Raw genomic sequence first — 16234 nt, forward strand, 5'->3', positions numbered from 1 at the left:
CCAGTCTCTCTCTCTCTCTCTCTCTCTCTCTCTCTCTCTGTCAATTTCGTCTCTATGGGAGGTGGGCGGAAAAACCACTTCTTTGTGTAGTAGATGAGGGTCTTCGTGTTAACTGGTACCTCTCTTTGTGTTTGTTTATGTGTGTGTGTGTGTGTGTGTGTGTGTGTGTGTGTGTGTGTGTGTGTGTGTGTGTGTGTGTGTGTGTATTCAAATGATCTTACCTGTTTATGTTGTTTTTCACTGAAGCAACATTTTCTCTCTCCCTCACCAGGCTCTCCCAAGGTGGTCTCGTCAAATAGACCACACCTCTATTGAGACCCCAGTTCTAATAGGTACTAGTTCTTATAAGACCCAAATCTAATAAATTCCTCTTCTAGTTTATCCAAAGTTTTAAACGATCCATCGTCATTCCTCATAAGATCTAGTCTTAATAGACCCCAGTTGTAATAGCCCCACTACTGCTATTAAACACCAGCCTCACCTAACTATACATACTAGGACTGGCCCCGAGTCCTAATAGGGTATCCTTCCTAGTTGGCACCCTTCCTAATGATGAGGTAAGGCTGGGTTAGGTCAGGGTCTATTGGGGGCTGGGGGCTGTACTTAACCTACAGCCCCTCTACCAAGACGGGGCTGGTCAGGAGAACACGCCCTGTCAGCTTCAGGAATTATTACTTTCCCTCGACTAAGAAACATTGTCTATCACACACACAAAAATATATATATATATATTTATCCTCATATATCAAAATATAACTCACTTTAACCATAACTCATACAATATTTCTAAGGTTAAATTATTACGTTTCAATAAATATATATTTTTTTAAACATATATTACTTGAACTAACCTTTAATAATCTACCCTTCAGTGTCCTTCAACATATATTATTAAAATTTATTTCGTTTCTACTATATTTTTATACTTCTTAAATTTAATACCTTATTTTTAATATCTATAAATTAATATTCTCACACAATTACTCTTAAATATTCTGAAATTACGTTGTTAAAAAAAAAGTATTACCTTTCGTCTGTGAACAACCTGAAGGTATAGTTAGTAGTGGTATATTTGGTTACTCTGGCAGCAAACTCGAGAACATATTAGCGCACACTGACAACCCCTCCTCACCATGTAGGCGATTGACCTACATCTAGAGTGATTGAGAGGAGAGGAGAGGAGAGGAGAGGAGAGGAGAGGGGGGAAGTGAGACAGAGAGTAGGAGATTTCAACGCTACAACAAGAAGTTATCCTTCAGATGAATATTTCAGCCCCTCCCACTTCCCCTCCCTCTCTTTCCTCCCACCCTCTTTTCTCACAAATTTATTTACATACACAGCAACAACACCTGGCTGGGAACAATACAAGCAATTCCACTAATTAACCCACAGAGTACGTTAAACACCTGAAGTGAAGGAAGTGAACTGAATAATAACAAGTATAAAACAGCACCATAATAGCTGTCAAACAATAGCGTGAATCTAATGGTCTAGAATTCACATACCAAAATATATCCGCGTTATTCATAAAAATAATATGTAAGGTAGTTTCTTATATTCAGGTGTGTGCAACGTTCTCGTGGGTCTATTAGTCTACTATACTTAACATTCTACAGGGGCCCCGGCTAGCTCGCGTGTGGAGTGTGCCCTTGGTCACACGCGGGCACAGGGAGACTGGGTCACACCTACCACACCCTCAGCCCCTCCAGGTATTGTACACTGGTAAAAGTATAAATTTTCTGGGAAGAAACGCGTGGTGACTGTACCTGTTTGCGGGATTTTTCAGTAGCGAGGTTAAGAAAGGAGCCATGAATCTGGAGACCCAGGGTCAGCGTCAGGTTGCGGAGGTCAGAGAGTCGTCGCAGAGGAGGTAGCAACCTGTCAGTGGTTCCTTCCCGGGGTGCCTGACGTCCCAGAGTCAGTATGGCATCCTGGGACCGCTGGCGAGTGAGAAGTTCTTCTTGGGACCGCTGACGAGTGAGGAGTGCATCCTGGGACAAGTTGCGCCTCAATGTTATATCGTGGGAAAACTTGCGTTTAAGCGTCACGTCGTGGGACAACCTGCGTCCAAACATCACGTTGTGGGATAGTTGACGGCGAGGAGCAGCCTTTATGAAGCTCAGACGTCGAGGAACTTCATCTTGGACCACATCCCCATCAGAAGCCTCACTCACCTTCCTCTCGGATAATCTTATCGTGGGAGGCTCCTCGTGTTGCTCCATCTCGTCTGTGTCACTGATGGAAGGTGGCAGGTCTTCCTCATCGTCTGTAATTTGTTCCTTATGTTGACTTGAGTCTGTAGTGGCCTCTGGTTGGCGACAGTCCTCGTCGCTCGTGTCTGTGATCCCATCCAGGGGTCTGTGGTAGTTGTTTGCGTCTATTATGGAATGGTGTGGGTGATTGAGACCGTGCTGAGCATCTATCAGGGGATGTTTCCTCGAGATGAACTGACTCTGGTAGCGAGATGAGTCTATGACGGCTGGAGACTGAGCGTGCAGATGTGTCACCTCTTTTGAGGTCTCCAGCTGCGTGTCTTTATTGGTGTGTAATATACAAACTGTTTCTCTGGTGGTGTGGTCATCTATGTCTGTGGATATGTGTGAGTTAAGCGTATCAGTGGAAGAATAAGGGTAGTCGCCATTCTCTGTAAAAATGTTGGGGCAGTCATTAGAGTCTGTGTGGTGGACCGTAGCTTGAATAGTCTGTGTGTGGCCGTTTCCATCTGTGAAGGTGTGATCGTAGGCATTTGGGTAAAGAGCGGGGTCTGTGAAGGTGTCTGGTCGGTGAACTGTGACTGTACAAGTATGGGAGCAGCTACCAGCGTCTGTGTGACCAGTTGTACCTGTGAGCGCAGACGACTGGTCATCCCTGTTTGGAATTCTGATATTGTCTGTGAACGTCTGTAAGGAAAAATCTGTGTCTGTCTGGCTGATTGCATCTGAGAACAGATTCGAGTAGTCATCCGTGTCTGTGAACGTAAGTGTGCAATCATCTGTGTCTTGCTGACTGAGTGTGTCATCAGTGAAGTCACGTGAACACCCATCTAGGTCTGGATGACTAACCCTGTCTGTGAACGCTTGTGAATAATCATCTGTGTCTGAAGGGCCGGCCGTGTCTGTGAACCGGTTCAAGTCGTCCCCGGAACCAGTGAAGAAGTGGGGACGGTGAGTAGACCCTTCGTCAGGTAAGACACGGGCACAGAACAAGTCAGGGTGCGTAAGGTCACAACACTGGGCCGGTAAGTCCCCACTATCAGCCATGTTTGGACTGCTCTTTACTCACTTCCTGGGCCCACGAATATCAAAGTCCACAACAACGTACTTTCATCTTTAATTAATTTCTTATGGCAGTAAAACACAATAACTAGTAGCATAATCCCATGGCGGACCTTGAGTCTGATCTTTTGATGCAATGAATTGGCAAAGTGCTCTGAGTTCATCCGCTTGCATCGTATAATCTTAAATCACTGAATAATCGGGGAATAAATCATGTGTATTATACTGGTGCTGAAGCTTCGACTCGCAAGAAGGTCTGACCGCGCGTTGAGGTCTCACAGTGATCCTCACAAGACAGGTGGATGGCAGAGACTCTGATGCTCCACACACATACACACTCAACATCCCTTCAGTACATCCCAGTACACATCAGATCTGCCTCAACACAAACCTCAACATCACCACTTCCTCCTCACAACATCACACTCCCGACGCCGAGAGGTTTAATAGACACTACACATTCTCAGGGTTGCGTCATTGTTGTGATTGCCGTAATTACACGTTTTGGCACCGCTTCACTCTTCGTGGTGTTTTTTATTTCATGTTAAGTCTATAATAGCACTGGATAATGGGAACAGTGATGTAGCTTAATGTTAGACTTGAAGAGGTTTTCTTAATCTTGAGCTGTGGATGTTATGATATCTCTAAACCCGTAGTCCGACACAACATAGTAACTTAGTTTCTTCTCCTCCACTCCGTGACTTTTCACTCTTATATCACAACACAATAAGCTGCTAAGGGTCCTTGTTAAATAAGGAGCGTCCGGTGACAGGCCAGCTCCTCGCGACTAGGTAAGACACTAACAGTATTCATGATCTCCAACCCGTAGTGTTGGCTTTAAGCAGTGTTCTTGTGGACACGACCCTCTCACAGTATTGCTCTCCTTTCACCACACACCCCAGCGCTGTTGTTGTCGTTGCTGTAGTGGGTAAGGGTGGCACGAGCCAACACAGTGAGAAGAGCTTGGCTCGTCAGGAGGGAGGAGGTGGCGCGTGTGTGATGCTCGGTTGCACACTGACTGCCGAGGCCGCCATTCTTCCCAGACAGACCTGACTACCTCGCGCCCGCCTCCAAGACCCTCGACGGCCCGGCCCGAACCTGCACCAGGAACTGAGGGACAGCAGGTGTGTAGGGAGGAGCCAACCACGTTGCTCTCTCTCGCCCTGCAGAGCCACACTGTCACGCACGACTCGAGCGTCTTGCCGACCTCATACAACATAAAGGAAACCCCAGGCTCCATCGACATCTGGCAAGGAGACGTCGGTACGCTGGGAAGAATGGGGAGATAAGGGCAAGGCTGATGGCCGGAGACACAAACAAGGCTGTCAGCCACAAAACATTGCGTTACCGGTATGGATAAGGCACGAACACTGTGGATAACACACACACCCACACTCTAAGCAATAAAAACGACTTAATATAAAAACCTGACAAACTGTCTAAGCTTCAAGATAACAGTTATTTCACGTCCGTTATACACAATTACATATATGGAAAACTAATTTGTACAATGAAGCGATAGAGAGTAAGTACCGGGCGTCAATGAGGAAGGAGCCGCATATTTAAAGGGACGACCAAAAAGAGTAATGTGGCCCACGCTACAGGGTGCAGGCGAGGTTGGGGAGGAAACTGAATGCATATAGGCCGGGTATGGGTGACCAGCGTGTAATGGCCCTCGTAAAAGCGGAAGCTGTTGTGTATAAAAATAGGGAAAGGGGAGTGGAGGGCAACACACACACACACACACACACACACACACACACACACACACACACACACACACACACACACACACACACACACACACACACACACACACACACACCTCTTATTTATACAACAATGACAAAGGTAGTGATTCACAGGAATTTTATTAGTGATGATAAACAAAACACAAAACCAACAAGCACAGAATGATGAAGAATGGGTCAGTTGACACTAAGAACATCACCTGTCTCACCCTCCCCCCCCACCCCCAAAAGCACACACACACACACACACACACACACACATGCGCGCGCACCCTGGCATTTCCAAAGTACCCCTACGGCATGGTCCACTACTTCAGTACTTACCTACCACACACTGAGTGTAAGACCCTTGATGTACTTTTTTAATATACTCGTTTCTTTTTTTACTTCACTTCTCTCTCTGCTTCCAGCGTTCACAGGAAGGCTTTTGTGTGTGTGTGTGTGTGTGTCAGGTGGTCAAGGTAGATACGTACTTGACAGCTTGCTTTAGAGGGGATATATGTCATTTCTCGGTGCCTTGGTGGAGGTTTTGTGTGTGTGTGTGTGTGTGTGTGTGTGTGTGTGTGCAGAACCCCAGGATGGTCAACTTCCAATCAGGAACTTTCACTGACTATCTAATTTAAGCAGCTGATACGGCGGCCACGGCTTCCTCTACCCCCCTTCCCTCCTGCAGACACACACACACATCCTCTCCTCACTCTCCCCTCTTCCTCACCTCACCCTCCCCCTGCCTCACCCTCCCACCTCTGCCTCAGCTCACCCTGCCCTCTCCTCACCCTGCCCTCTCCCTCACCCCCTCCTCCTACTCGACGATGGGGTAGAATCTTTCCTCCATAGATAATTTTTCCAGGTATGTAACAACATACACGCACACTGGGAACCACATTACAAGTACTAATACAGGGGAGGTATAGGTACTCCAGCATGCAAGCACTACCACACAAACACAGGGACAAAACAGACACACCAACATGCAAGCACTACCACACCAGCTCATAAATACAGAAGACATCAGCCACCACATCAGCCACCACACCATCATCACCACACCATCATCACCACACCATTATCACCACCACGGAATTTCCCATGTAAACATTATCATTCGTCAAAGGAATATATGAACACATGTTTATTGATTCTCACACACACACACATACCAAAGAAAATTAATATACACACAAATACACAGGACTGCGCACATATACACTTTCACACACAGAGAAATATACACACATCCAACCAAACAAATAAAAACACAAACGCATTACGATCATACAGAAACAAAAATATACACCTATACAGACACAAACACAACATACAAAGACGCAAAAAAAGGCACACAAAACATACACACACACACATCCACACACACTCACACACACACAAGCAGATCAAAAGGACAAACATGACTAATTTTATATATATACAAACACGATACGAGACACGCATGCAACCCACAGGCCAGACTTATTGTGATACACCATTAACACGACACTTACATTCACAACACGCACACACACATTAAAAAAAAACATACCCACGCCTTATTTTGATCACCTTTCACACGACCAGCACGCACAGTCGCAGGTGAGTGGGTCACAGGTGGAGACAAGGGGAGAGGAGGGGAGGGAGAGGGGGAGGAGAGGGGGAGAGAGGAGAGGGGGAAGGGGAGAGGGGAGGGGGAGGGAGGAGGGGGGGGAGAGGGGGAAGGAGAGGGGAGGGAGAGAGGGGAGGAGAGGAGAGGGGGAGGAGAGGGGAGGAGAGGGGAGGGTTGAAGGAGAAGAGGAAGGAATCAGGTTCGTGAAAGATCAAACTTTAGCTTCCCATGACAAAAAATACCCCCACCCTCTCCCCCCTTCCTCCTTTTCTCCCTTGTTCCAATCTTTCCTATAGAACTATTCTTCAACCTACCACCATTTCTTCCTTTTCTCCCTTCCTGCAAATTTGTCTTTCTCCCTTCCTGCTAGCATAACTTCTTCACTTCCTTTCTACACACCTTCCTCCTTCCTTCTCCCTATCCTCCCTCAATGAGTGTCTCTCGTCTTCTTCTCTCCCTCCCTCCCTCCCTCCCTCCTTGTCTCCGTCCCTCCCCTCTTCCCTCCCTGCATGTCTTTCTTGACCCCGAAACACCGTTCTGACATCTCTCTCCAAACGACATAATTGCGACCCTTTGATACCCTGACACGTCTCTCTCTAGGGATGCTGGACCACGAGTAAGAAGTATTAGGTTACACTTGACGTTCTTCGAGGCTCACAGGCGGGTTAAGCTAAAAGGTTATTATATACAGTTGGGTTATACCACAGGGTTACGTCACAGGTTCAAATTGCAGCTCCAATCGCATTTTTACGTCGTTGTTTAAATTCCAATAAAATTCACAGTTCAAATCGTGATTGAAATCAAAGTTCAGATCAGTTAAAACTTCAACACAGATCTGGTTAAACAACTCCTGAAAATAGGTTAAGCCACACGTCAGCTCAGTTTAACCCTCACGTCAGCTCAGTTTAACCCCCACGTCAGCTTAGTTTAACCCCCACGTAAGCTCAGTTTAACCCACACGTCAGCTCAGTTTAACCCCCACGTCAGCTTAGTTTAACCCCCACGTAAGCTCAGTTTAAACCCACACGTAAGCTCAGTTTAAACCCACACGTCAGCTCAGTTTAACCCCCACGCGTCAGATTAGGATCAAACTTCAACTCACATTAGTTTAAACCACCATCATACACCACAGCTTGGAGGTGCATGAACACTAAATATTCCCTCTCGATCCATCACCAATTACCACGAAAAAAAAAAATAATAATAATTCTCAAAGACAAAGAATAGACATTAACGAAGATATGAATCAGAGAACGTTCATTACGGTCTGACAGGTGTGTGGACAGGTGTGTGGTGGTGGTCTGCTGTAGAAGGCGAGGCGGGATCTGCAGCAGGAGAACGGGACATGTTATAAAAAAAAAGGTGTTGGACTCATTCTGTGGACCATAACATGATTGAATGGTTGGGTTGGGTTGGGTTGGGTTGGGTTGGGTTGGGGCTGGCTGGCTATTGGCTGCTTGTGGTTGGGTTGGGCTGCATTGGGCTGGGCGGTTGGGCTGCTGGGTTGCTGGCTGGGTGGGAATAAGGTTAAGGTTAAGGCGACACTGAATAAACAAAAAAAATAAAGAAAAACTCGAAATAAGAAATCGACATAAGAACACATGAATGAATCACAACATAACAACAAACAAACAAAACAAACAAAACAAAAACAAAGGCAAAAGAAGAAAAAAATATATACATCACAGTGACAAATTAAAACACACAAGTTACCAAGAATGAAAAACAAACCCCCAAAAAATAATTGATATAACGGAGTCTAAGATGAAGAGAAAGAATGATAATAAGAATAACAAGAGTAAAGTGTAGAGAAAGACAAAGACCGGATGTATAGCGTCACAAACACAAAAACGAACAAACGGGACTCAAAAAAAAAACACAGAAGTGATGTTTATTTTGACGAAATAAAAGGAAAATTGTGATTAAAATTTGTGTATCTAATTGGAATACAAGAAAGGAGGAATAAATAGTAAATCAAAATAGGGAGTTTATGCCTTCATCTATAAATAGGAAAAATAGGCATTTAAGTATTAGCTCATAAATAGAGAGAATGTGAGTTTATAACACAAAGAAACACAAACAAAGACAAAACAAAGAACAAGACAAAAATAAAGAAACAAACAATTACAAGAGTGGCCAAGAAACACCCCCCCCCCCACCTCACCTGAAAAAGAAAAAATATGAATAATAGCTCAGCGGCACACAACACTGAGGCGGGTGACTAGGATACAAAAACTCAACTGTATCTTCAATGTTAAATCTGTATTCAATATCTATCTGTAATGGTTATTTGTACTCTACTATCCTGTCTCATTCTTACCACGTACGTATTTTGTTAATTAAACCTCATGTATTTATCAACCTACGCTCAGGTGTTCATTCCAGGTAAATACTAGACGTGAGAGAGAGACGGCTCCTACCTGCAGCAGAGCGCCCGCCAACACCCATTATTACTACGGTTCCTAAGGTGTGGTAGGTGTGGTGGAGGAGGAAGAGAGGAAAAAAAAACCCACAACGTGCGGTAAATGTCAAGATGAACTTTTCACTCACAAAGGAGTTAGTTACTAAAGGTAATGCTGCAATATGGATAGATAATTTCAATGCCTTAGTACTGATGCCTGTCATGGTAAGTAAAGGCGACACAGGGTTCATTCATCATTTCTTATATTCTTTAATGGTCGGAACATAAGAATAAATGTTACGTTGTTTTTTGTTTTTTTTTGGGTTTACTGTTCTGTAACTGTCATGTTGTCGACCCAATTGTGAATGGGTAACAAAAATGTGTGGGCAATGAGGTCAGTCAGGATCAGAGCCGACCACACCTCTATACTGAAGGCTTATATTATTATTCAACGTGAAGTATCCGCCTTTTGCCTCACATGGGTACTCACTACACTCAGGCCTATGGGACCCACTTATATAAATGATGGGGTTACTGAAGTTAGGTCAATTACAAGTTGTGGTTCTCTTATTTCGTGTATCTGAGAATCTTTGATCTTGAGGTCTTGAGAAACACAGCCTTGAGATCTTAACTTCTTGAGATCGTGATGTCTTGAGGTTAGAGATGGATCTGTCCTCCTGAGGTCTTAAGATGATGAAGTCTTTAAAATAACGGAGTCTTGAAGTCTTGTTGAGAGAAGAGATATGTAATAGTCACGCACCAATAGAAACCACGAAGAGCAAAAAAAAAACAAAAAACAAACAAACACAACGTAAAAAAAATTCCCAAAATACAATTACATTTCCACATATTAACATTCTTCTAATACAACCCCCTAATTATTTGACTGATTCACATAGGTCTCAATCACACATACACACACATACACACACACACACACACATCTCCCTGTATTTCCATATCAAGTGTAGCCGTAATAATTGCACTAAACTTGCATCACTTTACTTCCTTAAATGTTGCAACTGTGAGGGGCGCTACCTGGTGCTGGGGCTGCCTTTAACATTCAAGCTATGTGTTGAGGATATAAATAGTGCCTCAGCTAATTCTGGCTACCGGAAGTGTTTTCATCTTTCTAGCTGATTCGTATAAGCTACAGCTATCTTTACCGATCTACAGCTAATTCTTGTTGCTATAGCTGTTTTTACCATTGCTAATTCTAACTACCGGAGCAATTTTTATCATTCTAATTACCTCTTCCCGCTATATTTATCATTCCAACTAATTTTTGCTCATCTGGTTGGTATTCAAAACATCGACTTAATTTCTATGTTCCTGTCTGACCTGAACACAACAGTTAGTTCTCCTCGTCTGGTTCTTTATATAACTCGCCATCTTTTACTGAGTCCATCTTGGTCCAGCTGTGGCCACATACGAAACTATTCCAGTCATCAGATAATTTACTTTTAAAAATCAACACCAGACAGGATTATTTTTTATTATTTTATTTTACAAACCTCAAAATATATATTAGTTTTTTCTTGTCACTTTATTAAAAAATACTTGGTGCGATTTTTAATTTATATATATATATATATATATATATATATATATATATATATATATATATATATATATATATATATATATATATATATATATATATATATATATATATATATGTGTGTGTGTGTGTGTGTGTGTTTAGCCTTCATTTGATTTATCACCTGTGTATTAAAACGATAACAGAATATTTATTATCATTTTAAAAAACCACAATATGATGTTTTTTAACACGCGGTATTTTTTGTATTAACCCTTTGAATCCTGAAGGTCTTAATCATCGTCCTAATGGGGTTATATCACCGTGCTCAATGGGTTAAATATATTTATTCCAAACACAGTAACAAATAACTGAGTAAGAACAACAAATTTACAGCAAACGAGAAGATAATCACATTTTCTTACGGCAATAAAATCGACCAAGTGACACCACAAAAAAAACACGATTTTAAACATTATATAACTCTTCCTGTAGTTAATTACCTCTGTTCTCTGATTAGCATTCCACACCAAGAGTTAATGATCTTATTTGACATTTAATAAAATCTGTCTTTATTCGGGTGTCGTTTATAACATTGTATTTAACTTTGCTGAAGGGAGGCTGTGATAACATTATCTCTCTAAGCCTATCTTCACAAGCTTGTTTTAACACTGTATATTTCCTGCTGTTTTGGTCTGATGTCTGTTAAGTCTCGTTATTTTATCTGCCTTTACCACTTAATACTTTACAACTCAAGAGATTTTAATATTTCAGCAGCACCTACTTTACTACTTCTACTACTTAAACACTTCTACTACTACTACTGCTACCTCCACCATCAATCTACCACAACTACCATTCCCGCTGCATCATCCCACCCCTCGACCCCCACCACAAAAAACACACACACACCTGCCTAACCCCGCCCTTCCCTCTATCACTTACTCAGGTGCGTAGACACTGAAGTAAGAGGTTAATTAGGGCGTAATGACACAGGACCCACCTAGCTACCTCATCCTACTTTACGACACACACACACACACACACACACACACAAACGTCACTTGATTACAGGATGTCAATCACACTGCCGTCTCATAGCAAGGTCGATGGGGAGGTCTCTAACACATTCCCCCTCTTCGTAGTTACACAAAGAGATTGAGATGAAGGAGGAAGAAGAAGAAGGTCTTTGATACGTGTTTGAACAATCTTCAATAAAATAACTTACAATGCCACAAGTTGTTATTACATTTTAAAGGAGGTAGATTACATTTAAGAAAGTTATTGACTTTAAAAGGGAATTATTATATTTATGGTTGTTTACATATTGAAGGTTGGTATTATAATTATACAATAAATTGGTTTTCTAATTAAGGCAAAACACTTGTCTGAGGTCTTGTAGGGCCACATACAACGTTTAGTTAAAGTTCAATGATGTTTCTTTGAATTATTGTGGTCGCAAATACCGGCTACACAGACACACACACATACATACATACTCATATACACAAACATACACAAAAACACACATATACAAGCATACTTACATTAAGGACACGCAGACATACATAGACACATTTGGAAAAAGATATAGAGATATACACAGAAACATACATGTACACAGATGTGGGCGCCCGTCTTTCCCTTTTCACTTGTGAGGGAGCGCCCAGGGGTGAGGGGGGGGGAGGGTGATGGTGGTGACAGTGTGAATGAAGACAATGCCATTGTTATCACGCCTCAACATAACTCATCACCCTGGCAACCTCCTCACGTTCATTCCCACCTCAGTTATGTGAAGTACACACACACACACACACACACACACACACACACACACACACACACACACACACACACACACACACACACGAGACGCAAGAATTCAGAAATTATCATAAGAGGAGTGACCCAATACACGCTGCTATGGCTGAAACAACAACAACACACGGGTCATTTGTCTAATCCGCGACCTACTGCAGCCCCTGAATCAACACCTGCTGGAGCCCTTGAATCAACACCTACTGCAGCCCTTGGATCAACACCTACTGCAGCCTCTGAATCAACACCTGCTGGAGCCCCTGAATCAACACCTACTGCAGCCCCTGAATCAACACCTGCTGGAGCCCTTGAATCAACACCTACTGGAGCCCCTGAATCAACACCTGCTGCAGCCCTTGGATCAACACCTGCTGCAGCCCCCCATATAACACCTACAAACCCCAGTGTTGACAAGGATGGTGAAACATGCTGACCTTCCCTGACTCTTAGCTACTGAACTCACCATCTATCCAAAAGGTCACTGTGATGTTTGTCCATTTGTCTGTCTGTATGTCAATAAAAAAAAGTGAAATACAAAGCAAATTGGACTAAACTCATTATTTATACAGAGGGAAAGCCAAGGACTGTGTGAGTTAATTTGGGTAGACATAAATCACACTTAAAGGTCGATGTAATTTTTTTTTTCTTCTGTAAAGTTGATTGCATAGCGGCCTGAGTACCTTGTTGATTGTGTTGCATGAGATATTCCAATCCAGCACAGTGCACCTATTATTATTTAATTGTTCTATTCTGAGGGAGGCAAGAAAAGACATAATTATCACAGGAGAACGTCATTGTACCGCTGTATATATCAAGTCAGGACAATACACTGGAGGCCGCTGGAACGTAAAAAACCCCTTTGTGTGAGATCCTTGTCCACAACACCACCGCCGCCACAACCACCGCCAGCCTGTACTGCTGACTTCTACCCCCCTCGACTTCAAATTCCCCCCTCCTTGCTGCCACCAACTTCCCTCTTGCTGCCATCAACTTCCCTTTTGCTGCCATCAACTTCCCTCGCCACCAACTTCTCCCTCACTGCCACCATCTTGCCACTCAATGCCACCAACTTCCTCTGTCTTGCTCTTACAACAAACTAGTCCCGGTTATCTCATTATGTTTATGATCGTGTGTCTGTTCATTGACTACATTATCTTATGTCGATATACACACCTACACGTCGTGTGCGTCTGTCTGTACGGTATTTATCCATGTCTGTTTAAATATCTACAAGTGTTACTGATTGGAGTGAGGCTGGGCGAGGTGATGAGGGGTGAGGAGGGGTGGGGGAGAGGTGTGTAGGGGTGAGGTGGTGCAAGGAGAGGCGGGGATGGGTGGGGAGAGGTGGGGCTGCCAAGATAAGAATTAGTGTCACCAGCTTTTCCCAAATGGCCTTAACCTTGTGTACACCTGTCTGCTCCTTCCTGACACTGACCAGATAACTCTGGATCAAAGTGCTTGTAATAATATAACTCCCCCTGATTGGCCAGTACCGCCCACTGCTGGATGAAGGCCTCTCTCAGATGACTTCACGCTCGACTCTCCTTCACTACGGGGGCGCCACTTTTAATACTTTATTTGGCTAACGTCAGGCGATTTTATTCAACACAGAGGGGACCCCGTACATAAGTGAGTAGATCTTCTGTGCTCATTCAATGTTCCCAGATTATGTGACTCAGACATACAAGCTGAACACTAACACTCCGGTACACATGTTGGTGGTGTGGATGGCACTGTGTTCGACCTTCTTCACTTTTCCAACTGTAAAATTAGGTACCCAATTACAGCAAGGTCAACTGGGGGGTTCTGGCGCGACTAGTGACCCTGAGAATACGTGGCGAGAAGTGTGTCCTAGGCCGACGCACTTTAAATAATATAATAATATATATATATATATATATATATATATATATATATATATATATATATATATATATATATATATATATATATAATATATAAAGCTTTAATAATATACAAAGGAGAAACAGACCGATAGTGCCAAACAAAACTCTAAACAATATCTTCACAGTTCTCACCAGTAACACTAAAATAGGTCTATCTGTTGTTGGTTTTATTTTGGAATGACAAACACTCACTCATATACACAGAGTATTTACGCCTCCTCTCTTTCTCCTATTTCGTGTAGTAAACTATTATTCCAGATATTAACCTTTTGAATCAGTGAACATTAGACACTCCGCCGTATTCCACTTGATGATCAAACACCCCAACGCTAACCTAACCTAACCTAAAACCCAGATAACAATAGTGTGTGTTTCATCTTCAGATGAATAAAGTATCAGTGCTTAATTTTCACGTGATCAAGTCCTTTGTCAGATTACCTTACTGCAGTTGACATGAGAAAACAAAATACGAGAACAAAATCTAATAAAAAAAAATTAAATTTCATATATATATATATATATATATATATATATATATATATATATATATATATATATATATATATATATATATATATATATATATATATATATATATATATATATATATATATATATATATTGTTTTTACATCTCCTCACATTTCACTTCCTTATCTCTTGTAACTTAAGTACGTCTCATTTTTCCCCTCAAGTTAAACCAGGTAAGCAAGGTGGGGGTTCCCCTTCCTGCACAATCAGTAGTCCGCAGGCATTCTCACCTCCAACCTGGGCGTGGCTGCTATTGTATTACTAATGAGACCTAGAACTGTGGCAACCTGATAAATAAAAACAATAAAAAACGAATAAAAAAAATACATAGCGTTTGGTGCTTAACAGTCTGGTAGGAAAGGGTAAGTAATTCAGCCACGTAATCTTGTTCAAATATCAAGTTGTATCTCCCCTCTATCAACAACAAAGTAAACACACGCTATATGTACTATTACCTGACCTTCTATGATGATCTAATGTAAATAGGAGTTAGTAATCCTATACTACCACACAGGAGAGGCGTATTATCACGACCCTTCATTACGCTGTATCGTAAAAAACAAGAATAGTCTCTCTCTCTCTCTCTCTCTCTCTCTCTCTCTCTCTCTCTCTCTCTCTCTCTCTCTCGCGATAACTCTGGGGTTGGTGGCCGATAAGAGCGACACTCACACAACCACTGACCTCATCAGCTAACGCACGACTCGTAATAAGTACAGCACGACACAGCACAATGCTCTACGAATGAGGCAACCGTGTCACTAAGCTCTTCGTGAGAGGGGGGGGGGGGCATACCTAGGTCATAACCAGTGTTTCATCAGCTGTGTGTTGCTCTTTTGCCAATCACCTCATCTAAACAAACCCAACCTCGCCGAAACAAACCCAAACCCCCATCTAAACAAACCCAATCATCAAAATAAACCCAAACTCACCCAAACAAACCCAACCTTTCATCCACGAGTGAACCGAAGAGGTGATTGGTTGTGCTGTCGCGTGATAGTGAACAAGTCGATCTGTGATTGGTGGGTGTGTTGTGTTGTTTACAGAGTGCCCTCATAATTCTCCCTATCGACGGCGGGGCTGGACACGATGTTAAGCTCACCAAGTGATCCTTCACCCGCAATAATAAGAACAGAGAACGATAGTCACGCCTGCCTGTTAAACCAATGATGTATTAGTTGGTGTGTGTGTGTGTGTCACTAGATTAAATACTTCAGAGTGTGTAAACTGAATACTAATACCTTGAGTGTGATGAACTATAGAGATAAGAAGATTTCTGTTCAGCATATCAAGTGACTTATGTACCTCGTCAGTGCTGCAGTGAACTAAGAGGCTCTCAGTGTACCACCCAATGTTTATAAAAATTTCCTTGTTTTATCTTTCAGCCACAAGACTTGTCGGCCCACTGAAAATAT

General features: G+C 42.6%; 1 protein-coding gene across 7 annotated transcripts in view; it reads right to left on the bottom strand.

The window, feature by feature from the left end:
* The window catches only part of LOC121854378 (kinase D-interacting substrate of 220 kDa B-like), a 160618-nt gene extending 156338 nt beyond the window's left edge, over nucleotides 1-4280 (bottom strand). For 3 of the 7 annotated variants that reach the window (XM_042349013.1, XM_042349012.1, XM_042349011.1), the window contains exon 1: nucleotides 1767-4280. In XM_042349013.1, coding sequence (XP_042204947.1) covers nucleotides 1767-3260 — 1494 coding nt within the window. In that variant the 5' untranslated portion in view covers nucleotides 3261-4280. The remainder of the gene's footprint in view (nucleotides 1-1766) is intronic. The other 4 variants (XM_042349015.1, XM_042349014.1, XM_042349016.1 and 1 more) reach the window with 2 other exon arrangements.
* Between the last annotated feature and the right edge of the window lie 11954 nt (nucleotides 4281-16234).

This window comes from Homarus americanus, unplaced genomic scaffold (assembly GCF_018991925.1).
Source record: "Homarus americanus isolate GMGI-L3 unplaced genomic scaffold, GMGI_Hamer_2.0 scaffold54443, whole genome shotgun sequence".
NCBI classification, from domain to species: domain Eukaryota; kingdom Metazoa; phylum Arthropoda; class Malacostraca; order Decapoda; family Nephropidae; genus Homarus; species Homarus americanus.